Source organism: Brassica oleracea, chromosome C4, assembly GCF_000695525.1.
Source record: "Brassica oleracea var. oleracea cultivar TO1000 chromosome C4, BOL, whole genome shotgun sequence".
Lineage (NCBI taxonomy): Eukaryota > Viridiplantae > Streptophyta > Magnoliopsida > Brassicales > Brassicaceae > Brassica > Brassica oleracea.
The window spans coordinates 4,560,691-4,585,640 of record NC_027751.1 but is presented as its reverse complement, the minus strand read 5'-3'; the positions used below and the strand labels follow the sequence as shown (position 1 = coordinate 4,585,640).

General features: G+C 36.7%; 6 protein-coding genes across 8 annotated transcripts in view; 1 reads left to right on the top strand and 5 right to left on the bottom strand.

The window, feature by feature from the left end:
* Positions 1 to 1,080: 1,080 nt before the first annotated feature.
* On the bottom strand, positions 1,081 to 4,436 carry LOC106342736 (coronatine-insensitive protein 1-like). Its single transcript, XM_013781756.1, has 3 exons — positions 3,620 to 4,436; positions 2,555 to 3,038; positions 1,081 to 2,105 (listed from the first exon to the last, which is right to left on the bottom strand). Exons 1-3 carry the CDS (start codon positions 4,135 to 4,137, stop codon positions 1,299 to 1,301), a joined length of 1,809 nt encoding a protein of 602 aa, XP_013637210.1. The 5' UTR covers positions 4,138 to 4,436; the 3' UTR covers positions 1,081 to 1,298.
* Positions 4,437 to 5,100: 664 nt separating this feature from the next.
* LOC106342232 lies at positions 5,101 to 8,948 on the bottom strand. The gene is made up of 4 exons (XM_013781100.1): positions 8,409 to 8,948; positions 8,222 to 8,337; positions 6,548 to 6,791; positions 5,101 to 6,445 (listed from the first exon to the last, which is right to left on the bottom strand). Exons 1-4 carry the CDS (start codon positions 8,718 to 8,720, stop codon positions 5,258 to 5,260), a joined length of 1,860 nt encoding a protein of 619 aa, XP_013636554.1. The 5' UTR covers positions 8,721 to 8,948; the 3' UTR covers positions 5,101 to 5,257.
* An 836-nt stretch (positions 8,949 to 9,784) lies between these two features.
* LOC106339629 (probable signal peptidase complex subunit 2) lies at positions 9,785 to 11,609 on the bottom strand. The gene is made up of 5 exons (XM_013778473.1): positions 11,418 to 11,609; positions 11,184 to 11,335; positions 10,941 to 11,022; positions 10,099 to 10,241; positions 9,785 to 10,014 (listed from the first exon to the last, which is right to left on the bottom strand). The coding sequence occupies exons 1-5, from the start codon at positions 11,517 to 11,519 to the stop codon at positions 9,912 to 9,914; spliced, it is 582 nt and encodes a 193-aa protein (XP_013633927.1). The 5' UTR covers positions 11,520 to 11,609; the 3' UTR covers positions 9,785 to 9,911.
* A 2,385-nt stretch (positions 11,610 to 13,994) lies between these two features.
* On the bottom strand, positions 13,995 to 16,418 carry LOC106339353 (peroxisomal nicotinamide adenine dinucleotide carrier-like). The gene is made up of 10 exons (XM_013778144.1): positions 16,129 to 16,418; positions 15,963 to 16,043; positions 15,825 to 15,899; positions 15,581 to 15,711; positions 15,209 to 15,263; positions 14,996 to 15,103; positions 14,832 to 14,900; positions 14,653 to 14,754; positions 14,435 to 14,558; positions 13,995 to 14,355 (listed from the first exon to the last, which is right to left on the bottom strand). Exons 1-10 carry the CDS (start codon positions 16,207 to 16,209, stop codon positions 14,168 to 14,170), a joined length of 1,014 nt encoding a protein of 337 aa, XP_013633598.1. The 5' UTR covers positions 16,210 to 16,418; the 3' UTR covers positions 13,995 to 14,167.
* A 2,429-nt stretch (positions 16,419 to 18,847) lies between these two features.
* Positions 18,848 to 20,371, bottom strand: LOC106339782. Of its 3 annotated transcripts, none has more exons than XM_013778653.1 (5): positions 20,217 to 20,371; positions 20,025 to 20,063; positions 19,713 to 19,862; positions 19,456 to 19,544; positions 18,848 to 19,157 (listed from the first exon to the last, which is right to left on the bottom strand). In XM_013778653.1, exons 1-4 carry the CDS (start codon positions 20,293 to 20,295, stop codon positions 19,477 to 19,479), a joined length of 336 nt encoding a protein of 111 aa, XP_013634107.1. In that variant the 5' UTR covers positions 20,296 to 20,371; the 3' UTR covers positions 18,848 to 19,157; positions 19,456 to 19,476. The 3 variants fall into 3 exon arrangements, with proteins under 3 accessions (XP_013634107.1, XP_013634108.1, XP_013634109.1); XM_013778654.1 differs by having other exon boundaries at positions 18,848 to 19,149; positions 20,217 to 20,370; XM_013778655.1 differs by lacking the exon at positions 20,025 to 20,063 and having other exon boundaries at positions 20,217 to 20,368.
* Positions 20,372 to 20,441: 70 nt separating this feature from the next.
* The window catches only part of LOC106337900 (chaperone protein dnaJ 10-like), a 4,881-nt gene continuing 372 nt past the window's right edge, over positions 20,442 to 24,950 (top strand). Inside the window, exons 1-5 of the mRNA XM_013777002.1 lie at positions 20,442 to 20,537; positions 20,763 to 20,883; positions 20,998 to 21,057; positions 21,189 to 21,271; positions 21,372 to 21,522. Coding sequence (XP_013632456.1) covers positions 20,500 to 20,537; positions 20,763 to 20,883; positions 20,998 to 21,057; positions 21,189 to 21,271; positions 21,372 to 21,522 — 453 coding nt within the window. The 5' untranslated portion in view covers positions 20,442 to 20,499. The remainder of the gene's footprint in view (positions 20,538 to 20,762; positions 20,884 to 20,997; positions 21,058 to 21,188; positions 21,272 to 21,371; positions 21,523 to 24,950) is intronic.

Genomic DNA, 24,950 nt, shown 5'->3' with positions numbered 1-24,950 from the left:
GTTTGGAAACACGGATAACATATTAAATATTTCTTTTTATTTACACATTTAGCCATTGCATTTCTTTCTTATTTACAAATCTGCCACTTCAATTAAAATCAAAAATTTAAATTAATTAATTACAATTAATTGTTATTTCTTTTTGCTGAAAATAAAAACACATACTGTAATATATAATATATATTAATCTGCTACAATATAATTTTCAAGAAAACCAAATATAATAAAATTAATAATAATTCATAAGAACCTACTGTAAAAAAATAAATCATTTTTAAATAAATAAACAAAAAAATCAATAGGTTAATATATGAATATTACAATTACATCAAACTACATCAAGTTATAAAATTATAAATATAATATTACGTACAGATAAAAATTATTATTAAACTTCTATATTATAATATAATATATTCTACTCTAAATATATTTTACAAAACATAAAAATATAAATGAACATTTTATAAAATCAATGGTTTATAAATTTACATCGAACAAAAGTTAAATCTAACATCCGCGCGGGGGCGAGGATCACTAGTTATCGTTAGGTCCGTTCCCTAGTTAAAAGAATCCGAAAGAGATGACCTTTTTTTCTTACAAACTAGATGGCACTTGCATATATGCACATACGACAATGATCCAATAGTAATTGGTTTTTATTATTGGTAAAAGAAGTCCAACCTTCTGGTAAGAAGAATCTTAAAGGGTCTTTTCGGTCGCCAGCATTTGTTGTTGTGGTATTGGTTGCCCACTAGCACTCATTGATATGAGATTCCATTTTTCTCCTTTTTTTGTCGGCAATGATAATGATAGAAGATTCCATAATTATTGGTTGGTTGAATAGGTTGAGCTTGTTTATGAATTTTAGGGTCCATTTTACTATGCGTTGGTGAGTACTTATGAAGTTTCTTTCCCCCTTTAATAATTCATCACTTTTTGTTCCTAAAAGTCCACACTCTGCTACTGTGGATACTCTATTCTTTGCAACAACAAGATGTCAAGTTATTAGGGTCAAATAACAAATCTCTCAAAAAAATTCGAGGTGTTTTATTCAAAAAAAGAAAACAATAAAATGTGGAGAAGTAAAAAAAAAAAGTAATATACTCTCTTACAAACAAAGATACTTATATAATATCTCAAAAACCACTAACCAGACAACAAACAAGAGAACCAACAAAAAGAAGCCATCATCACATCACACAGCTCATGGTAACCCCCAAAACTCAGAGACTGAAAATGATATAATAACCAAACTTTTTATGTACAAACCTGCTTTGGATCATCATACATCATCATCATGTCTCCTCCTTTAGTACTTTAACAGTTGGTGGACAATCTGTTCTCTCACCAGCCAAAGAGTAGTAAGCCAATATATGAGCCGGATGCTCCATCTCTCTAACCTCTCCGAGCTGATTCACTTCCGGTACTCTCCTAGACGGTATCAGCTCAATGTTCCAGTACGGTCTAGACATCAACCTCAAATCTTGTCCCCTCGTCGATGCTCTATACCCTTGTACCCACAAGTATCTCAACGAAGGCAGCCTCATAACCGCTGCAGCGATAGCTCGCTCGCTGAAACAACACCCTCTCATCTCTAGCTTCTGTAGACTCGGACAGCCTCTTGAGAACTCCATCAGCCCTTCGTCTGTTTCGCCAACGTAACCGAGAAGCATCCACCTCACGTTGGGGCTGTACCTTCCAATGTAGCTCAACCCCACGTCTGTTAAACCGCCTTGTCTGAGATAGAACGCAAAGCGTCTGAGCTTCTTGCACCCTATCAAGAGGGAACGGACTCCGTTGTCTAGTGGCAGGTCTGTGATTCTCTCTTCCCTGTCGAGTAAGACAAGGCGGAAGTCGCAGAGGTTTTTCAGATGGGTGCCTATGCTTTCGAGAGACTCGTTGGTTATGTCTGAGACGTAGACAGCCATGTATTCTAGCTCCTGGCAGCCTTGAGCCAAGGCGATTAGTCCTCTTTGTGAGACTAAGCCTTCTTCGTCCTCCATTCCTTGTTCATCTGCACCTCGTTCAATCCTTAGCCGCTTTAACTTTTTGCAGTGCTGTGCAAGAACCTCTAGACCCCTGTCTCCTATTACATTTCTTGTCTGAAAAAAACACACCAAGAACTTCTGTTAGATATTTAATTCATATCCCTTTACCACTACCTTTTAGACACTTGCAAAACCAATCCTAGATTAATGATAGGGATTAGTAGAATACTAACGACTAGACGGATTATAGTCTTTAACAAATTATTGATATATTATATATATATATATATATTTTATATTTTAGTTTTTAGCTTAAATTTTAAAACTATTTTGTGTGATATACAGAAGAAAAAAAAAAGAATTAGACACATTTGTGGATTTGAACTAATATTATTGCTTGATTCAAGAGATTCAGACCAATTTAGATTGATTTAAACCGCTTTTGATTGTTTTTATCCGATTTAGAACGATTTAAACTTATTTGAATATTATAAATGGGATTTGCCGCCTATACCGATTTTTAGAACATTGGTAAATAGAATAGATATTGAATCCAAGTTTACCTCAAGAACTTCCAAATTAGGACACTTTTGAATGAGTGTACAGTGATCCTCAGTCTCCAGCAACGCATAAAGCAGATCCAGCTTCCGGATTTGTGCAGCGAACGGAAACAGTATAGGCATTTCATTAGCTCCCAAGTAAGAGAGGCCCAAACGGCATAGTTTTGGTGGGAAAGTGAGGTTCATGTACTTCTCGGGTATTCCAATATCCTCATTCAAGGAGCCACCACAGAACTCTTCAAGGTTAGTTGCAGCTTTAAAGAACCCAACTAGTTCCAGAATCTCTAGGTCGCCGACCTTCACAGAGATCAGAGAGCGGCGGCAGTTTCTAGCTATGGTTTCCAAGTCTTTGGGGTTGATTTTGTTGAACTCAGTCATGTAGAAGTTTAGAACCTCGAGAGATGTGTTGTGGAGAGCAAGCTCGTGTAGCCATTGGCCGTCTTTCTCAAGAAAAGAACTCTCTTCCATTAACAATGTTTTTATTCTCCTGTCAAGAAACAAAACATAAAAACGACATTATAGACCAATGTTCAAAAAATTTGTTAGAAACTTTATATGGGATTATTGATTAGGATCGGTTTTTCTAAAAATATTGTTCTAGAAAAATTGCTTCGTTTTAGGTGCCGCCTAGACCGATTTTAAGAAGATTGTTATAAACATGAACTCAATCTTTTTGCTAATAATGAATAAAGAGAAGTGCAAACTATACATAGCAGGAAACAAAACATAAAGAGACAAAAACAGGTTGCAGATGAAACGAAATCATTCTGCTACTTATGCATAGTCACAAGTGTATAAAGTGTTAGTAAGCAAAACCAAATGAAGTAATGTCCAAACAACATATCACCAAAGACAGCAAAAAGTAGGCACCAAACCAAAAGAGAGTTTTCCACTTGCCCAATTGAGCTAAAGACACATCTCATATTTTCAAAGACACAAAACTTTTTTTAAGGTACGATTCTTTGTCCCAATGAAATGTAAATAACAGTAGATAAAAAAAACAGAGTTGCAAAACTTTTTTTAAGATACGGTTCTTCGGACAAATGATACGTAATAAAAGATACGTACCTGCAGTGCCTAACGATGCTCAACAGTCCATCAGTAGAGAACCCAGAGCACTTATCAAGCTTCAAAGCCTCAAGCTCATCCAACCTCGACTTAGCCAAAACATCCAGATCCAAATCACTAACAATCATCCTCCTAAAGTGCACCGACTTGAGCCTCCGTAGCGACGCAGCTATCTCGTTGACCCATGGAGTCACGAACCCTCCCCAGTTCTCGGGGATGAGGTTGAACATAGCCGCGCGGGGCTTCCCTTTGAGCTTGAGCGACCTCAGATTCGGGAACCGGCGGCTGAGGCGATCGGGTGTGGAGGTGTAGCACAGGGCCATGGTGACGTGCTCTCTGGTCTCGGAGTCAATCTTGAACCATCTGCGGCACACGAGGGAGGCCGAGTCTCGATCGTTGGAGTCGGTTATGTACGGCATGACTTGCTCGATGACGTCATCTACGGAGATTAAGAGAGGAGGAGTTGCGATGATCATCTTTGGAGTGAGTCTGCACTTCTTGATGTCGGGATCCTCCATGGTATAGGATTGAGATTGGATTGAAAGAGAAGATCGGAGGAAGAGTAGGAGATGAAGGGAGGGGGGGGGGGAGAGAATAGATAGAAAGAAGGGGAGTGAGGAGAGGAGGACACGCGTCGGGAGGAGAGTCGATGAGGAAGAAGAAGAAAGTTTGATGAAGATGCGATCAAGTGGGCGACAGAGTATTTATTATTTCCTTTTCCTGATAACACAACCCAGTGCGGTTGTGTCGAGTAAGTTTTTTTTTAGACGGTGGAGATGCGATGTTCTCTCTCGAGCAAGTTTTTTGGACGGTGGAGATGCGATCTCGTATGTTTTATCGTGTCCAGATGAGATCTGCTAAACGACAATATATATATAGATTGCAGGAATATATATATAATGCGTGATTTATATTATCCAATGGACAATTAATTTAGTAGTGTCAATTAGCTGTATTATTCTCAGACCTTAATCACTACTCCTTTTCCTCTCTCTCTCTCTTTTCTTCTTTTGTTAAGTAGAGAATTTTTCTATAGTAGTAGTTTTTTTTTTAATTTGAAGACATTGCTATCAGATGTTATCCACGAATCAGGATTAGATCTTTCTCGATGTCAATTACAATCTGACTATTTTAACGTTTTTAATTATTAGTTTTTTTTACAGAAACGAGTAGCATTTTTTGAAATATGAGAAATAAGCACTATGTACGACACACTATGTATTATTATTTGTATACGACTGTTTTGTCTTCGTCATGGTATACGTACGCATGTGCAATTCTTATGCTTGTCATAAAACGTATACAGTTTTCAATAATACTCACCTGTATACACGTACCTCAAAAACCTTACAGGTAAAAGAATATAAAAGAATATTAAAATCTTTATAAGTTTCAAACGTGTGTTAATATTGCCAAACAACTTTCCAATTATTATTACCGTAAGTCTGAGCTTCCTTTAAAATTAAGTAATTAACAAAAGCTACAAAGAGAAAACGGACTAATTACACCTTTAGAACAAAAGAGTTTGGATGAACAAAAGAGTTTTCACAAAGAACTAAGCAAAGGATACCCCTTCTATACACTTTTTTTAGATTTCCATTTTGGAAAGAAAAACACTTTGCAAAGAACCAAAAAAAACTAACCAGAAGTCTCTCTGGGAGGCACGTACTCTGCTTCGCCTGAGCTCACGCTCTCACCACTACCATCTCCTCCCTCACCTGCATTGTTTTGGTTCAGCCCAATGGGTGCAAACAAGCTCACTCCACTCACGTCCCTTGTCCCATTGTACAGACCTCTGCTTCCGTGGTGGTTCAAAGGAGCAGACGTTGTTGCACTGGCTCCGCTTATGAGCAATCTCAGCGTCTCTCTTGCTCCTTTCTCCACCAGCGACTCATTCTCCACCGGGAGGGGAGGCATGCCCGTGGGTATCATCCCCGTAGGTCCAGCGCTTACCAGATATGCTTGACCCGACGAGCATATATCCATAACCGGTATATGAACAATAGGGTCGCACATTAAAGGAATCATCATCTGCTGCTGGGAAGATGATGATGATGATGTTGCGCCAGGAATGGGTATGTGGTGGACTAAAGGCAAAGGAGGGATGTCGGAGAGATCGAGTGGCGATGAGGGAATCAAGAACCCATCTGATCCTGATGATGGTAGTAAAGAGGAAAGAGGTGGAAGCAAAGGTAGCTCGATGGATAGTGGAGGGAACTGATAAGAAGCAGATGGTGCGTGAATCGATGAGGTGCTTGGAGGGCACCAGCAGTAGTAAGGAGAAAACACTGGTGGACCCATCTTCATAGGAAACTGTTGCGGTAAGGTCAGTGAAGTTAGTCCCAAGTCCGCTGATTCAGAAAAAAGAATTTGACCGATTCCATTACTATCATCTGCTGCTTCTTCACATTCTGCACTTGTGGGGACGGTGGTGATGGGTAAACTATCAAAAATCGAGAAATAGCCTTCGCTGCATTGCATTGATTCATCTCTGGATGAGATATGTAGAGAAGAGTATCTCAGTGTGTTTTCTTCAAGGGAACTTGAGCTAGAGCTGAGGTTTCCATGAGACTTTGACAGCTGCGTCTCAGAGTGACGTGTCCGAAGAGATATCAATGATGACGAACTAGCGGAGGAGGAAGCAGTTGTTTCACAATAGCCAGAAGACGATGATGAATCAGGAGTTGGGACTGGACAACCTTTGATGTTAGGCACCACCGAGCCCATGAGATACAAACGGAGATGAGACGCAACAGAGCCAAGACGTGATTCTTCAATTCCAGTTAGTTCTGAGATTGATGGCTTCTTCTTGATCAATTCATCCATCTACAGAAAAGAATCAGAAAGAAAACCAGACACAGATAATGAGAAAATTTAGATGCAAAGACCAGTACTCGAAACAAATAAGATCATCTATGTCTCACAAACCTTCCTACGCAGTTCAATTCCTAGAAGTTTTGACTTCTCTGAGCACCAATAGTAAAAAGCATTGCCATTTGCGATCCTTATAACAAATGATCTACCAGAGCTGTCCGCAGCTATCTCCTCAATTGACACCGCAGAGCAATGAGATTTGTTGGCATAAGTAAAGAGTTGCTCTGAGTGGCCATTGTCTCCGATAAATGAGAGTCGCAAGTCTGATGTTGGCAGGATCATAAGGCTCAAGTTACCCCTGACCAATTATAAAGTAACAAGAAATTAGACGGCAAGTCTCTAACATCAAAAGGAAACCTGCTAATAGATGAATACTAGATGCTAAAAACCAGACATGAAAAATGAATCAAGTCCAGGAGCTGTTTTCAATGCTCACGAACATTTGCAAGTAGCCCCTTATTCAAACTAGAAGGAAAAAAATATACTAAGATAAACATGCAAAACTGTTTACGTATACATGACAGCTGTGCTATTATTAATCTTTCACACAACATAGAGAGCACTATCCGAGCTTTATTCATGCGCAGATATGTATGGCCCCGTCGCTTATTTCGACCGTAGCTCAGCCTAGCTGAAATACATTATTCATATCATAACACATATAAGGAACTCGAACACCAAAAAATTATCCTCCAGCGTGCAACTTAGAAGAATATGAAACAAAAGAAATCAAGAAAATGATTATCTAAGAGCTTCCTTGAAACAAACTTTAGATAAATCCATTATCATATTATTGCACAGATAGTTCCACCAATATACCCAAAGACCATTTCAGTAGATTAGCAACAAGAAGAAAATACAGAGAATCTAAATCAAACAATAAGTTCTAAACACAAAATAAACGACCGAGTGAATGCAAGAGCGTGATAAAAAGAAAAGTTGTTAAGAAGAATATATAGTCAGTGTTGTTATGACAACCAGTTAACCCTAAATGACTAACATTCAAGAACAGACTATACAACGTTGGAGGCGAAACGACCTTTACTTGATCATCTACCCGTGATAACAGATTACGCCCACATTACCTACAATAAAAGATACATTTTATTTGGAAGCATCAAGAACACCAACACCGCCGTACAACTGGACGAGTTCCTATGATTTCTAACAGTCTTTTATCAAAGCAAAGCAAGTCAGTCATGAATAGAGGTGATTACTAAAAGTTAGAAATTACATTGATACAAACAGAACTAACCAAATAGAGATAAAGATGTGTTAATGTTTCCACTTCCTCCAAAGTGTTCACATGTTAAAACTGCAAAAGTAAGCATGCAACATTTGTAATAAGGAAAATATGCATATAGTACATGAAAAAAACGTGTTCAAAACCATGAGACCAGACATGGAGAGACCCTCTGGGAGAGAGAAGTGCCTAACTAATCTTCAGTGGAACATAACACTAAAGAATGCTTTGTGTGTACACACAAGATATCAATCATCAGATGATTCCCAAACCACAATTGGTTCTAGCGAAGGTGAAAAAGATTAGTCGATGACAGGATTGCACAGAAACAATTAGCTAACATCATTCTCTTTATTATTATCCTACACTAAAGCTAAATGCTTAACAAGAAAGCTCTGGAATCTAGAGAGCACCACCGAGAACAAATATCATTTTGCTACGGCTCAAACAAAGACAGGACTCATGATGAATCGTAGTTGATATACCTTATGGGAGTAGGGCGCATTAAGGTCCCTTCCTTATTGATCTTCCCAACGCGAATCGAAACCAACGGTATGCAGAAACATCTCGCCAGCATCCCAATCTCCGCAGGCTCGAAGTGCTGTGTATAACCAAAACGCAAACCAAAATCAGATTCTATCGCAAGCGAAAAAAACTCATAAGAGACTAAACCTGGCTAAGATGAGCGAGCAATCGATCTTCCGCCACTCCGTTGGAAACGTCCAGCTTCAACAACGGCTTCAACCTCTCGTCGCCTCGACAAGCCCCAAGGACTTGAATATCCAACGCCTGCAGCCACCTCAAAACCCTATCCTCCCCTAGCGTACCGCCTTGTTCAGTCGACGGATCTGAAGAAACTCGAGTCTCGCGCTCGGATCCAGCGGCAGCGTTAGATCGAGAATCGACGGTAGACGGCGAATCCGACGCATCCTCGCCGGCGTTTGGACGATCGTCTCCGGCGTCTCGTTTCCTAGAATCGGCCATGTTCAAATTACTCGGATCGGTAAGCGTTATCTAGTTCGTAGTAAGGAGAATCAAACGACGAATCCAGAAGCTCTACAGAGCGATTAATGGTTCAAAATAATCAATTAATCCACAGATTTCGAATGCAATCGAGGGCTAAGGGTTCGTTATAGAGAGAGAGAGAGAGAGAGAGAGAGAGAGACGCTGAGTTGTTGAAGAATATTGTTCTAGAGAGAGAGAGGGAGAAAAAAGATAAGAAAACCAAAACAGCGTTCTATGTTTATAGGCTTGAAGCGCTTTGGCGGATGCGAAGCGTTTTAATTAAACTTGGTTAGTTGATTGCATTTTCAGATCCGGGGATAGTTTGATTGAGCACACGCACACACAAATTCAAGCCGTAAGCCCAATGGGTGGGTGGGTTGGTTGGTCCCACGCTATTAGGGAGTGGGTCCCCCACGGTAACTGACTTCGACCAGGTGCCACGTCAGTTTGAGTAATGTCTGATGCGCTTCAGTTAAATGGGCCCCAGCAAGGACGGGGATGGGCCTGTGTTAATTTTTTATTACAAGAACTAATATTTCTTCTCAATCCTCTTCTCCACCATGGACTGATTATTAAAAAATTTGTACAAATGTGTGGATAATAAATGAATGGATTATAGGATCTGATTTGGAATATTGTTGATATGGACAAATGTATTCATATGTTGTCGAGCTCTAGAGTTTTTTAATTGGGAAAATTGGGCAACTTTATCTGATAGCAATGTAAGGTTATTATTCCAAATACAAAACTTTTCCAGGGCACATACGAGCTGCCTAGAAAGCTTGTAGCAATCCAAGCCACTCAAGAGTTGTTGGCATTTGACTTGTATCCTGTGTGTAAAATATTAATATACTCTAAACGACAAGTACACATATGGTTGGTGTAGAATACGAAAAACAAACTTTAGAATATATAAAAAAGTTGCCAACAACTTATGTCATGAACTTGAAATGTGAGCCATTGGCTTTGCTGGAGATACCCTTTTAATTTTGTTGTCCAGAATCTCAGATTAATTCGATTTTTTTTTTGTTATAACCAAAAAATAACTGGAATATTCTTATCGGGAATATTATTGTCATCTCTAAGCAAATGTCGCCATCGATTTTTAATTATCTAAAACGATACATGTTGGAGTTGTAAGAACATTATTTTCTCCTAAATATCATATCATCATTTCTTCTTCTTTGGTTCTCCTTCTTCTGCATAGTCCTTGATTAATGCTTCCACGTCTTTCCAAAACAAACCTTCAACAAGAACTCCATCTTTCGTGAACCTGAGCAATACACAAAGACCATGAAAATAAGCTCCAGTTTATGAGCTCGTGTAAGAAAAAAATGCAGAGTGAGCGAGAGGAGACCATTGGGTGACACTTTTGGTGAGCTGGACAGACTTCCCAGCTGAGATTGATTTTGGATCAGCGCTGTCGATGGTGAGAGTGTACTCACCAGAGAATCTCGGCAGCTTTGAAGACACAACCAAGCCAGTGCTGGTGAATGATCCCTGCGTATTCAACCAACCCATTTTATGATTTTTGAATATAGTAGCAAATGATTAGCTAAGCAAATCATTTCTGAACCGCAGCAAAACATATGAAAGTGTACATGTATGTTATATTAACCAGACCGCTTTAAAACTCATGTGTTTTTACAATACAGAATGAAACAACAACCTGGTAACCAAAATAAAGTATCAAACTGAAATGGTTTCAGCAAAACAAAATGAAGGAGCTCTTTCTGTTGCATGTTCTAGACCTAACTAATGAAAGAGTATCAAATGCTGGGAAAAATCTTGTCCTCTTGGATACAAACTATATGAGAGGATTAATCTACTTGAAGCTAGTGAAAGTGAGATGTAAAACCACCCAGCGTTACATTCCAAAACCATCCACTTGGATGAACAATTATGTTTCAATGAACACGACAGAACCAGTCGCAAACACCAAAAGAAACAAGAACCAGCAAAGCCATACTGCCAAAACAAACTTCTTCTTATCAAAGAAAAACACTGAAATGTAGCTTCTGCCAAAGCTCAAAATGCCCCAAAACAAGGTGTCCTAAGGTATGCATGCACTACTTAACAAGCCAGGCTAGAAGAAGCACAATTCTAATTCCTTAAAAAAACAGTCCAAGCAAACACAAAGAATCAAAGATTGCCTCTCAATGAAAAAAAAAACTACTCTTAGCAGTTGAGAAAACAAACCTCAGGAGGATAGGTGAACAATATAGCATTCTTCTCCTTAGTATACAGAATCAGCTGCAACACCCCATTCAGCACTACATACTTGCCATAGTCAAAGAACCCAAACATCTTATCCACAATCATCCAAATATATAGTAATCAATTAAGTTTCTCAAAATCTAATCCTAATCACAATCAAATCGAGCCACATTCATTACGTTCTATCTATCTAAGCAATGAATCCAAAGCAATAAGAAAGGATATGATGCGATGCATCCAATCAAAAAGTCTCTGTTCTCCGGAAACTTCTTGTTGTAGAACTGAGCAACGAGAGCAACCACGATGATAACCGTCCCTAAGATCAGCTTCAGGTTGCTCAGCCTCACGTCCTCCTTGTATCCACGGCTCTTAACGATCTACGCATCAAAAAGGAAAAAAGTAGTTAGATCGTAATCGAAACAGATTCAGAGAATATGGAGGAAAGCAAAAGGCCCTTACGTCAGAGACGGATTCGTCGAGGATGTGCTTGATCGAGTTGTGCTCCAACAGATTCGCCTTCTTAACGTTCTTGTTCGTCGATTCTTCCTTCTTCTCTTCCATGGCGAACAGATCAGATCGAGATAATAGCAGATCGCTAGACTAGAGAGGAAGATGATATATTGATAGAGCTTGGAGATGATACGTTTCAGTCAATACTCAATACTGGTATAATACGACGCCGTTTCGTTGATACATGTATTGGGCTGTAATGGGCTTTAAAAGGATTGCTCTATTTTGCATGATTTGTTACTTTTTTTATTTCCGGTTTTGCATTGTTAAGTTACTTTATTTGTTACTTTTGATAGTCCAATTAAACATTTAACCTATTTTGTCAACTAATTAAACAATATTTTCATCATATATTTGACGACTTTTAAGTCTGAACTTAAATGCTGAAGATTTATTTTTCTGTACAATTATATTGTATCCAATATATTGAGGAATAACTTATAATTATTTTGTAGAGAGATCATATGCCAAAAATAATTAAAAAATGATATGAAAAACATTTAAAAAATCTGCCAAATTTTATGATATAGAACAGTCCAATCCAATATTACTAGGTGGTTGTGCGCGAATTCGCGGATATATTACTGTATGAATAATAATTAAAAACATTAAAAATATAATTTTTAACTTCAGAAAGTTTGAAAATCAGTCATAAAATTTTCATCAATTTTATGTAAAAATAACTGATGAATATTTAGTAATAACACATTCTTGTGCAATTATATATGTAATTATTACATTAACTTCTCCAATACTTATCATGCATCTTCTTCGGGCTCTTCTTGTTTTTTCGTCATCATTTCGTTTTTTTATTAAAATTTTGCTAATGTTTTCCTAATATTTTACATATTTTTCCAAAATATTTATTTATCTCCCTAAATAATAATATAAAACATACAATCAATGAACCAAAAATCTATTTTAGAATTATTTTCAATCATAGCATTACCTCATTCAGTATATTATTTGACTTAAATGCAAAAAAAAAAAATTAAATCAAAGTTCTCACATGTTTTTTTAAATATAATTTGTTCAATCTTCAAAGCATAATTATTTATAAAGCATATATGGAAAATATAAGAGATTAATAATTATTATAGATACTACTATATTTTTATATGAATATGAAATCATTATATCAATTTCTATAAATTGTTTTCTATTCATTATTTTATGTAGTATATAAATATAAAAAGTGATAATAATTAGCTTTAGACTTGCTTTTTATTTTAGATCTAATTAAAATAATTTAAATTATAAAAAGTTGTGTTCATTATATTATGTAGTTTATAAATATAAAAAAGAATAGATCAAACATTATTATTCTTTATATAATTTCTAAAATTAGTTACCATAAATCTTTATTTATAATATAACTTAGATTTTTATTAATTATTTCTAAATTATCTTTTATTTTGAATCTAAACTAAAATAAATAAAATTAAAAATTATACCAAGCAAATTATAATAATTTTCTTAAGACTTCACAAAATGATCGACATGTAAGCAAAACTCATTTAAGTGACTTCTTGTCGAATATATAGGAGAATCTTGATTTTTTATAAATATTTTATAAAGTCATATAAATAATTTAAAATTAAGAAAAAATAATTCTAAATTAAGATAAAATAATTTTGTAAGCCATGATAAATAATTTTATAAATGTTTTAATGTTTATTACAAATGACTTATAAGAACTATATGGAAATTATAAGGCATTAATAATTATTATAATTCTTTATATATGAAATAATGGCTTATATAATAATATGAAATCATTATATTGATTTCAATAAATTATATTTTATTTATTTTATGTATTATATAAATATAAAAATAATTAATCAAACATTACTACACTTTATATAATTTTGACATATTAATTGCCATAAATTATTATTTGTAATATAATTTAAAATATTTGGTAAGTGATGTTAATTAGTTTTAGACTTACTTTTTATTTTAAATCTAATTAAAATCATTAAAAATTGAATATCCCTCAACTAGTCAAATTATAATATTTTTCTTAAATTTTCTCTATGATTGACACAAAAGCTAAAATCACTAAAGTGACTTCTCGTTTTTATAAGTGTAAATTCTTAAAATACAATAATATTTTTTTTCTTTGTATTGTATCAGATTTGTTTCGAAAAATGATGAGATGATTTTTTATAATGTTGAAATATGTAAAATGTTTGATTACTTTTCTTTAAATTTACTCTTTTTTTAAATCAATTTTCAGATTTACCTTTTTTACTACCAAAGTTGTTTCATATTATTAGATGTGTTTAATAATAAATTTCATAATATAATTTTCATTCCTTATATTATTTCGTTTGATAATCAACAAATTAAAATATAAAATTTTTTAAGGTAACTAATTGATTATCATGATTTCTTATCAATATTTTAATTAGTTAATTTAATTCAATATACATTTTATTGGGTTATTGACAACTAACATTAATTAGTTTTATACTTTCCCTTTTCAAAAATAATTAAAATAAATAAAAATTAAAAGTCATCAACCAATCAAATTATAACAATTTTTCTCAAAACTCGAGTGACTTCTCAGTTTATAGTAAGAAGCAAGCTAAGATTGCAAGAAATAAAATAAACAACTGCAAATAACTAATCAATAAATTATTCGAAGTTTTAAATTTCAATCTTATTTTCTAAAATCGTAGTTGGATTGAGCCTCAAGAAGGCTTGGACTTGATAGAAGTGGCGTTGGAGAGCAACAGCTTAGCTCCCTTCACAAGCTCTTCCTTGATCATGAACAGCACAGCAGCAGCGAAAACGCTCTGAACAATCTTTGTGCTCATCCCTTTGTAAAACCCGTGCGGCCCTTCATATCGTATCATCTTCAGAATCGCATCCACCGTTCCTGTAATCCATGAATCAGGAAATGAGTTTTGTGGCATTTTCTAACGATCTTCTAACAAGAAGAGGAAACAAAAATAAACCTTTGTAGTGTTGTCTTTTGTCCCCTGTAGCGACCTGTTTGGCTTGAAGTCGTGATTTAACCACCAAGAGAGGATAAGTTGTGACTGTAGCTCCGAGTTTAGCCACAGCTCCTAGTAGAAATGTCTATAGGAGCAAGAAAATATGAAAAATAATGGCAGCAAAGAAGCAAGAACCATCTTGTCAAAATAGATAAATGCAAAATGGTAAGAGCCCGAACCTCCAAAGCGGTCACGTTGTTGCTATTCTTCAAGGCACGTTTTTTCTTCAGCTTTGATAACATTGTCTCGTATAACATAAACTGCATTGCTGGATTACAAACCTGTACAAGAAAACAGTCAGAAAATGCAAATACACAAACAATATAAGAGAAAGGTTTAAAAGGTTAAGTTCACATACCATGATCAATGTAGGAATTACACCTTTCCAGAAGCCAGTCACTCCAGCTTCATCGTAAATCTCTCGAATCTGAAACAGAGTTCAAGCATCAGGTATTACAAAAACTGTCTTAACCACTCCAGCTGGCTCTTCTGTCTGTAAAAATAGGTGAAACTGCGTCATACCGTATTGAAGGTTCCGTATGGACGAGGCTCAGCTGGGACCAGAGCTTCTACATCAGCAGAAGGTGGCTCGGGGACCGTCTGTAGACCTTTTGGCATTTTTTTGTGGGTCTGCATTAATAATACACAAAGAAAAGTTAGGGGGAGAAATGAACAGATAAGATAATAGGAGCGAGGACAAGAAAACTGATAGAGAAGATGACTGGAGAGATATACCTGCATGCGTGTAACAATCACCCAGATTGGATTCGTCATAAGAACATTAACTGATCTGCACACAGAAAGATCTAATCAATACTTCAAATGAGACAGCAGTTGCAATTTAGAAAAGAAGAAACAAGAACCACGGAAGCCTAATCATATATCTATACCACCAGATTTTACAATCAAACAATTATGAGTATAGGAGATTGACAGTAAATGTTACACCATCCACCTAGTAAAATCCATTATAAGAGCATCAGCAGTGACCAGAGAACTGAATCACCAAAGTGCTACTCTGCAACCATTTATGCATTGCTAACTAATGACAATCCGCATTGTAACAGATCAAAATCTGAGCATATACGAAATCAATGACTCTTTTACCCGGCTAAGGCAGCGACCAGAAGGGAAGAAAACATGCCAACAGATCCATCACCAAGCCCTTTCTTCTTTTGTTTAATAGCAGCGGCTTCAACTTGGTTCCGAAACACTTGGTAGAAGTAGTAGTACACACCCTGCCCCTCATCCACACACACACAAAAAAAAGAGTGAGCTAATTAAACTTAGAGAAAGATAAGATAGTCTTTCTTTTCATCTCTTTCAAAACTTCAAACCACAAAATGTAAACCTGTGAAGCAGCAGTTCCAACGAGAGACGGAGCCAATCCACCATACAATCGCCCCCATCCTTCTTGTCTCACAACCTTTCAAATACAAAAATCAGAGCAATTTCAAGAAAGTTCATTTGAGAGAGGAGAGAACCTAACCTGGCACATGTGTTGGAAAGTTCCAAGCTTCTTCTTCTTCTCCCTCTTGAGATCTCTCTCCGTCTGTTGCCGCGTATTTACCTTAACTCAACAGACACCAACGAAGCTTTAACATCCACAAGACGAAGATTCAAAAAAAAAAGAATAGAATAGAGACAACGGTTACAGTTTGGAGAGGATATGTGAGGAGTTGAGCAATGATCCCACCCCCAGCTCCCGCCAATCCATTTATCAGAGCGTCCGACATGACTTCTAATTGAAATCAAAAGGATCTTGTCGGTGATGATGGCGTGTGTAGACGGAGGAGCTTCTTCTCCATCCCCCAAATGAGGTTACTTGACTTCTTGTTACAGTTTCAGATGGCTTGTTCACTCTAAGAGAACACGTTTAGATGGTAATTGACTGATATACCCTTCCTAGTTGAGGATAAGCCCCGCCCCTACTTCTCTCGAGTTGCGTGTTCGGTTCATATGATATATGATGTTGAGAAGAGGAGAGAGGAGACGAAGAAACTATCTAAAACACCAGTTTCGTGGGCTTTAACCCAAAACCAGCTATAGTATCATGGGCTTAAATTTTATAATATAGTTTACAAAATTACAAGACCTGTTTCTTGGTCATTCACATCATGTCGATGATGATACATTTTTTTGTATCCTATTTCAATTGTCCATGCTTTCTGTTTTATTTTTTTTACCAAGAGTGTTTGGTAAAACAGTATTAAAATGAGTATATCTTGGAATGGTTTAGAACCTAGGTTCTATGGTTTTCTGGATAAAGGGTTGAAAAAGAACGAGAAAGAGAGGGAGAGAGACACAACAAAAGAGAATCTCTTGTATATGAAGACCATGATTAGCTAGGATTTTGTAACAGAATAAACCCACAACAAAAATCCATTCCCAAGCAGTTGGCAATATAATAGAGGAGAACGTGACAGCAGCAAATCTCGGGTATGTATTTTTTTTTAAAAGCACATCTTTTGTATACTAAACCGCAAGTCACTCGACCAATAATAAGAAGTACGGTTTCGTACAGCTCATGATGAACTATTGAATCCTTCTCCATCCTATGTGATGAAAAAAACGAGATTTTATTTCATAGAATAACTCTTTCACTCGGTAAAGATAAAGGCACATGAACAGCTAGCCATTTGATCCCCATAACGTAATTGGTTAAGGGGGAGAAAGCGGGCCGAGAATCATACTACGACACATCATTTCTATCTAAAAAGTAAAACCAGTTAAAATTTATATTTTAGTCAATAAAGAATTAGACAATCGTACGAAAACAAGAAGTAAGAATAAAAGCTCTCCAACCAGAAAGCTTTAATCCCCAAATTTCCTCAAATAACTACCACGTTCATTGTGCAAAGAAAACAAAAAGGTACCACGTTCAAAAGTGAATCATGTAATCCACAACTACCCAATCATGGTCCGGCTTGAAACTGTTAAATCTTCTGTAATTATTTAACTAACTTGCTTCTTTTATCTGATGATCTCCCTCTCTTTTTGGTCATAGTTTCATCTTCTTCATCAAGATATGTTTTTGTTTTTGGATTTCGAGTGTAGCAACAAAAGATTGATACATGTTTACTGGGTTTCCAACTGTTACAGAGTTTAATTCCTCGAAAAGAATAGTGAAACATCAAAGCATCGTCATTTGTCAACAACCGAGGTAATTAAATATATAGGACTATTATCTAAGATTACTCTGATCTCATTCTTTGATAAACAAATGAATTATCTATTTACAAATAGTATTTGTTCTATTGGGTTATTCGTAGGAATACATAGAACAGCAGACATAGCTGCATATATAGTTTAAAACCTTAGCTCGATTTGAAATACGAACGTGAGTATTTTGACTTGAAGAGATTTACATTTTTAAAAGTATTATTTAACAAACAAAATAAAACCAAACATAACATACTTTTAATCTTTTTTTGTTAAAAAAACACGCTTTCAAGCATGAAGCATGTATGATTGACTCATTTAAAACAAATTATATAAAAAACAGTTTTAGTGTTTCGAGTCACTTCGTTTGAATGCAGCTATACTTAAGTTTATGTCCGAATGTATATCTAGGTTTAGGATAATAGTTTAATTTGACATTTTGAGTCATTAAATTCTAGGATACAGCGAGAAAAAATAATGAACAAATAATTTGAAAGACAATAGAATTAATCCGTGCGGAGCACGGGATGTATACTAGTTAGATACTAACTTATGAGTTATGTCACTTGCAATACAGATTGTTCTAACGAACCGTTGGGACTCTTCCACGGGCACATGCTGTTTATCAATCGTCGTAGCAACATAAGAGCATCATTATCCCAAAGACTCCTTTAGGGTTCAAAGACTCCTTTAGGGTTTCTTAATTATTTTTTAATACTTTTAAGTAGTAAATGTGAGGTCAAAAGACTTAGTTAAGAGACCTGAACATTTATGTCCTCCAATGCAAGTCTTTTAATTAAGAGTTCTTAAAAAAAATTTATTAAACATTTTTTTATTAAACTTAAAATTTATTGATTAAATAAAACATAGTAAAAGATAACATTTTAAACATATATTTTTAAATAAAAACATAAAAACAAAGATTAGTAAAATAAACGAAAATAATTTGAAAGAAGCATCCGAGCTCAGTTGTTGTCTTCATCACGTCCAAATTTACGCCATATATGTTTAACCAAATCATCTTTAAGTTGTTGATGCATTTGTCTATCACGAATTCTTGTTTGAACACCCATCATATTGACAATATTTATAAGGATATCTGTGAAGGAAACTTGTTTACAAACTTATTTTCAAGAAAGAACTTGAGTAGGAACTTGATTAACCAACAATGAACTTGAGAAGGAAGAAGTAACTTGAGAATAAACAAACTTATTTTCAAGAAAGAAGTAAATTGAGAAGGAAGAATTAACTTGAGAACTTGTGAATACTAGTTTCATTTATACAAGTTTCTAAGACATGTGAATACTAGTACTTACAAAAACATACAAGTTTATAAAGGAACATAAAAGAGCGTAACAAACCCTGTTTTTCTAAGACTGATGTTCTCCATTTTGTACAGGAGGGTTCAGAATAGTGACGGTGTTTGAGTACGGTGCTATTGCAATGATCCTGATTCTGCGCTTGGTGGGGGTTATAGGAGGAGACGTCTTGCTCAGCGGGTTAGGCATGTTGCTCTGCAGAACTTGAACCAGAATAGAGATCAAAGGAAGCTTTAACAGACTAATGAGTTGTATTAACATGTGAAAAATAAAGCAAATGTTTGTTCATTGTGAATAGGTTTGGTAGATCATAGAAAACCATGCGTCTTGTGCAGTTTTACAGTCCATAAAAAGCAATCATATAAGTATATTCGTCTCCTTATCCAACAACTCAAAAGATCGAAGACAAAGTCTATGAGAATGTAGAAACGAACGTAGTGGTAGTGATGCTTGAAACGTCATGTTAGAAGTTATGCCGCAAAACTACTTAAAAGAACGCACCTGACAACTTTTGATGCTGCTTCATATGCCTTCAGCAATTCTTGTAACTTTTTTCCCTTGTGCGGTTTTGCTCAAAACCTGAATCTTATCTTTAACAGACCCACGATATCCATAGTTCAAATCATCACATAACATTGAAATGTCTGATTTATTGGCATTCAAAGTCAGCTTCTACATGAGTGAACATACGTTTTCCTCCTATCTTTTACCACCAACTTATTGATCAGATGAACGAGAGAGGAGAGTAGATAACATACCAATAGCTCCAGCAATAAAGTGTACCAAGTGCCCGCCTAAGTTGGGATGAGACTCTTCAATCCATTTCTTAGTGGACTCAATAACACCAAAGTAAGTTGCTCCAGTGGCTAGAGATCCAGTGACTCCAGGAGCAATTCCCCTATAAAAGCCTATAAAATTAAAGTTAGCAGAGAAACAAAAGAGCAAATAAAAAAAACAATAATCAGAGCATTAGAGAAAAATATTTTCCGTTCAAATTCACAGCGCAAACATGTATAGCCTAGGCAGTGATGATAAGTAGGATAGTAAATCACACATAATCCATCACCAACCCAAACAGTCCTTAGCATTTGTGGGATGCTCTTCTGTCTTTGAAATCAGCAAGTGAACAAAGGTTAGAGGTGATTTAGTCCGTAAGAGTTCATAGTAATCATACAATTAGGTTTACTCTATCTTTCCTAAGATTAAAACAGAGTTTCTACGACGATTCGATTCCCGCTGCAGAGAAGATAATCGGCACTTACCGAAGAATTGATCCTGAGTGGCTTTGATTTCGATACCCTGAGGAGGAGGTTGCTCGCGAATCGGATCCTTGCTCGCCATATTCGTTGTGCAGAGAGAGAGAGACACGAAGAAGGAACACACAGCTCCTCTGCCTCTCACACGCCTACACGTGGCAACAAGAGACGCCTCTTCTTGACCCAAAATAAGACACTGTTCTTATGTAATTATGTACTTTTTTATTTTTTTAAAACCAATATTAACATAAGAAAAGCATTAAGGGATGGGGATAGAGGTGCTCTAAATATGGACACAGTGCTCCCATTGACACATCTGCACGACCAGTAAGTTTATGTTTCCTCTCTCTGTGCTCTTATGTCTCTAGATGCATGCATGCATGATGATCTAGCGACTCGTTTTTTTCCAGATTATTGATCCCTAATTCTGAGTTTTAATTCATAAGATGCTGAATTTCGATGATCGTTGTTTTCTCCGTCACAAAGAAATAGCAAAAATAAAATCATAAAAATTTCCGCATACATTTGATTTATCTTCACGCGTGTTTTCAGTCTTGATTTCATGTTTTGGTCTCACAAGGAAGGTATGGTGAAGGAAAATGAGTATTATGACATCTTATGCGTCAAAGCTGATGCTTCAGATGCTGACATTAAAAAGGCTTACTACCTAAAAGTATGTCCCTTTTTTTTTCTATATATCTTTTCTGTAATCAACAAATCATCATGGAATCTCTCCGGTTGTAGTGTACAGTGTTTTGGAACTTTATCTGGTTTGACTCTATCTCAGGCAAGAAAAGTTCATCCAGACAAAAACCCTGGAGATCCTCAAGCTGCTAAAAACTTTCAGGTGATTACAATTTTTTTTTGTCACAATATTGCAACTCTTTCTTGGGTTTTTGTGTTTACTGGAACCTTCACAAACTATTTTACACACTAAAGTTCTGTTGCTGTAATGTCGTATCCTTTTGTAAATGAAAGGTATTAGGCGAGGCTTATCAGGTTTTGAGCAATCCGGAAAAGCGAGCAGCTTATGACAAATATGGCAAAGAAGGTGTCCAACAGTAAGTTGGTGTCTCTTTCCTTTTTTTTTTTTATTATCTAATACCCTTTAAGTTAAGAATGTTATGAACTGAAGGTGGTTCAATTTTGTTTTCTTTTCAGGGATGCAATGGTAGATCCTGCAGCTGTATTTGGTATGCTTTTCGGAAGCGAAGTCTTTGAAGAATATGTTGGGCAGCTTGCACTTGCTTATTTGGCATCAATCGAAGCTGACTTAGAATCATATGAGCCTGATATGGGTTTGGGGTTTCGGGTTTGGGGTTTGGGGTTTCGGGTTTGAGGTTTCGGGTTTTGGGGTTGGGGTTTCGGGTTTGGGGTTTCGAGTTTCGGGTTTCAGGTTTGGGTAGATAGGTTTGCGGATTTTATGTTATTTAGTGTTGATTAGGTGGATAATGTTGGGAAATATATTGTTGATGTTAATTTTAAAAATTTCATTTTTTTCCCAGGTTCGAAAAGGAAGACTTACTGCCCATTACAGAGAGATCTTCGGTGAGCCGGGTAGTCGTTTAGACCCGTCCTCTTCTTCCGCTCCCAGTTCTTCGGGCCAGGAGACTGTCCCGAGACTCAGTACACTCAGAGAGTCTCTGGGTCTACTTCTTCTAGTGCACCATCGGCTCCTCATGTGCCTCCTCCGATGCCTCCTCCTGTGCCTCCTCCGATGGCACCTCCGATGGTTGCCGATATTCATCCTGATCTGATGGTGCCTCCTAGTGCTCCTTACTCGCAGTACACTGTAGAGGACATTCTCAGTCTGCCAGGCAGAGAAGGTTTACCAGTCATCGACCCCGACCGACCGGACGGATCTTTGTGGTATGTTGCATTAATTTTTTTTAATTCGTTTAAATTTCTTTTATAACATTAAAAATAATTTATATTTTAAATTTGTATTTTCCAGGTGGGGGGTTGACGGATGTCTTGCATCGGACGTAACCGACACGATCAAGGGTTACTTCTCCATGGCACATCCAAACTGGAGTAAGACGCCTCACTACGTCAGAAAGACGTGGTTCAAAATTTACGCTGTAAGTTTCTATTAATTAATTATATATATTTTAATTTTTTCATGATTTATATATATACTTTCTAAAAAACTAATTGTTAATTTATTTTTTCCAACAGCAAAAATATAATTGGGCTTTGGGGATCACTGAGAGGGTGAGGAAGAAGTTTAACGCGAAGGCGAAAGTTCGCTTGTTGGACACGGTCTCCAACTGGAAGGGTGACTGGATCGTGAAGGGGTATGAGCGTGGCAAACCCGCTGAGCTCACCACGGATGTGTGGGATGGCCTCATCCGTTATTGGCGCCTTCCTGATTCGATTAGAATCGCCCAGGCTTGCTCTAACCCCCGTAACACGGTTGATGAGCACGGGAACGGGCCGATGCTTCACACTACGGGCCAAAAACCCCACGCCGGTGTCCGTTTGGAAATGGTAATTAAATATTTTATTAAATAATTTTTTTAATAATTATATTAATTTATTCTAACTTTCTTAACTGTTTTTTTTAGGCCAAAGAGACGGGACATCTCCCGTCTCTTATGGAACTTTACGAGAGGACCCACAAGAACAAGGCGGGCGTATTTGTAGATGGCAAGTCCGAGCAAATCTACAACGACGTAGTTGCTCGGGTTGAAGACCGCCAGACTCAGCTGACCCAGCAGTCTACCGACGGATTACCCGTCACCTTATCCACACTTGAAGTGGATAAGATTTACGAGGAGGTAAATTTTCAAAAAAATTAATTTTTTATTATTCATTTAATTTAACTTTAAATTTTTACTTACAATATTTATTTTTTGTTTTTAAGGTTGTCCCTAAAAAAAAGGGACGGACGTTGGGTATTGGTTCCGTCAACGATGTTCCAAGAGCGACATCGTCTTATGGTCAGCGACGGGATGATGAAGTCACGGAGCTGCGTAGAGAGTCCGCTCAGCTGCGTAACGAGTTGACCGCGACAAAATCTCGTATGGGTGGAGTCGAGGGCTTCTTGGACGTTATTGCGGCCACAAATCCGGAATGGGAGTCCATGTTGAGGAACATGCGACAACAACATCCCATTCATGGCGAGTCATCCGACGACGTACATAACGAGGCGGATGTTACGAGGAGGAGTGATGAATTCTACCGGGCGATGAACGACCCTTAGTTTTTTTTTTGTTGTTGTATTATATAAATTCAAAACTTATTTATTTATAAAATATTTTCATATGAATTTATTTTTATTTTGAATTTTAATTTATTATTAAATTAAATAATTTTAATTATTTTTTAATTATATTTTAAAATTCTGTAAAATAATAAAAACGAAGTAAATTCGTAGCTAATGTACGACCTCTTTACGTGGAAATCTTACGAGGAAATGACGAGGAACAGTTTACGAGAATTTTACGAGGAATTATTTACGAGGAAATAACGAGGAAATGTTTACGACTATTTTACGAGGAAATCATTTCGTGGTTGTTACGTGTATTTTGCGAGGAAAATCTTTCAAGGTATTTACGTGTAGATTACGAGGAACTTTTTCGAGTTATTTACGAGGAATTGTAGCGACGTCCTTACGAGGAATTGTAGCGACGTCTTTACGACGAATCGTTCTACTTCGTCTTTACGACGAAATATATTCCTCGCTAAATTACGACGAATTAGCGAGGAAATATGTGTTACGACGGACGTGTAACGAGCAAACGCGTTTCCTCGCTAATTCGTCGTAAAGCCTCTTTTACGACGAAATAACGAGGAAAACCGCCCTCGTTAAGATTATGTTTTCTTGTAGTGATACTAGTTTCATTTATACAAGTTTCAAAGACATGTGAATACTAGTACTTACAAATACATACAAAGTCCGTGGAGCGTGCGCCGCTGTTGTTAGAATCTCAGCAGGATGAGCATATTCTGACGTCAAACCAAACGGTGTAGCGTATCTGTAAGCAAGTAGCACCATTAGACCATCTATCTCTTAATAGAGGACAGAAACAAAAGATGGTGAGTAATGAATTGTTGGGTCCCTCCTAGATGGAGAGAACCAAGTGGGTATGAGACATAATAATAATTCTCATGACCCTTTGCACTGTAGACTTACAATAATAGAGTTTAGAGAGAGAGACAAAAGAGAGAAAGAGGAGAAAACTCGTCAGGCTATTTCAAGACTGGTTTTGGAGGATCAAACGGAACTTGATCGGGATGATATTTTGTGGGAAGCTTCTTCAGTCAGTGGTTTAGAGATTCAACGAAGGGATTTAGATTTCAACGGTTGGATCTTCTGTTGTCTAGGTTTTAGTGAAGCTGGTCGTCACAGTTCTTCACCGGGACAGTCTTGGGTGTTTTGTAAATCCGACGGTGAGATCTTCTCTTCTTGAGCTGAAATTTGGCGGAGGTATTATTGACTTGTTTATATTGGATTTGTACGGTTGGATTAGTCTCTGGATGCCGGAATCATTGTGAGCTGAGGTCGTTTGGTTGCTGCCGGTTTTGAAGCTTTGTGTTGCTCTCTTGTTGTTGTTGTTTGTGTTGGAGATAGCTCTTTGAAGCTAGTGTCTCTGTTCCGTTCTGGTTGTTGAACAGGGAGGACGTGGTTGTACCCACAAACATTTATATAGTGGATTGTTGAGTGGACTACGGTCCCGTGGTTTTTCCTTCTCACATCGAGGAGGTTTTCCACGTAAAAATTGTGTGTCTCATTTA

Bases quoted from the DNA above. Each gene is read 5' to 3' on its own strand.
- LOC106342736 (XM_013781756.1), bottom strand. From the start codon at position 4,137: ATGGAGGATCCCGACATCAAGAAGTGCAGACTCACTCCAAAGATGATC. The intron at 3,039-3,619 runs GTACGTATCTTT...GTTTCTTGACAG, and splicing joins AGCATCGTTAGGCACTGCAG to GAGAATAAAAACATTGTTAA. The intron at 2,106-2,554 runs GTAAACTTGGAT...TGTTTTTTTCAG, and splicing joins CTAATTTGGAAGTTCTTGAG to ACAAGAAATGTAATAGGAGA.
- LOC106342232 (XM_013781100.1), bottom strand. From the start codon at position 8,720: ATGGCCGATTCTAGGAAACGAGACGCCGGAGACGATCGTCCAAACGCC. The intron at 8,338-8,408 runs GTTTAGTCTCTT...GGTTATACACAG, and splicing joins TGCTCGCTCATCTTAGCCAG to CACTTCGAGCCTGCGGAGAT. The intron at 6,446-6,547 runs GTTTGTGAGACA...TCTTTTCTGTAG, and splicing joins GAATTGAACTGCGTAGGAAG to ATGGATGAATTGATCAAGAA.
- LOC106339629 (XM_013778473.1), bottom strand. From the start codon at position 11,519: ATGGAAGAGAAGAAGGAAGAATCGACGAACAAGAACGTTAAGAAGGCG. The intron at 11,023-11,183 runs ATATCCTTTCTT...TGACTATGGCAA, and splicing joins TTGATTGGATGCATCGCATC to GTATGTAGTGCTGAATGGGG. The intron at 10,242-10,940 runs GTTTGTTTTCTC...TTGAATACGCAG, and splicing joins TGTTCACCTATCCTCCTGAG to GGATCATTCACCAGCACTGG.
- LOC106339353 (XM_013778144.1), bottom strand. From the start codon at position 16,209: ATGTCGGACGCTCTGATAAATGGATTGGCGGGAGCTGGGGGTGGGATC. The intron at 15,104-15,208 runs GTATATCTCTCC...TTATTAATGCAG, and splicing joins TGATTGTTACACGCATGCAG to ACCCACAAAAAAATGCCAAA. The intron at 14,559-14,652 runs GTTCGGGCTCTT...TTGCTCCTATAG, and splicing joins ACAACGTGACCGCTTTGGAG to ACATTTCTACTAGGAGCTGT.
- LOC106339782 (XM_013778653.1), bottom strand. From the start codon at position 20,295: ATGGCGAGCAAGGATCCGATTCGCGAGCAACCTCCTCCTCAGGGTATC. The intron at 19,863-20,024 runs GTTGGTGATGGA...TTAATTTTATAG, and splicing joins AAATGCTAAGGACTGTTTGG to GCTTTTATAGGGGAATTGCT. The intron at 19,545-19,712 runs GTATGTTATCTA...GGTCTGTTAAAG, and splicing joins CTTTATTGCTGGAGCTATTG to ATAAGATTCAGGTTTTGAGC.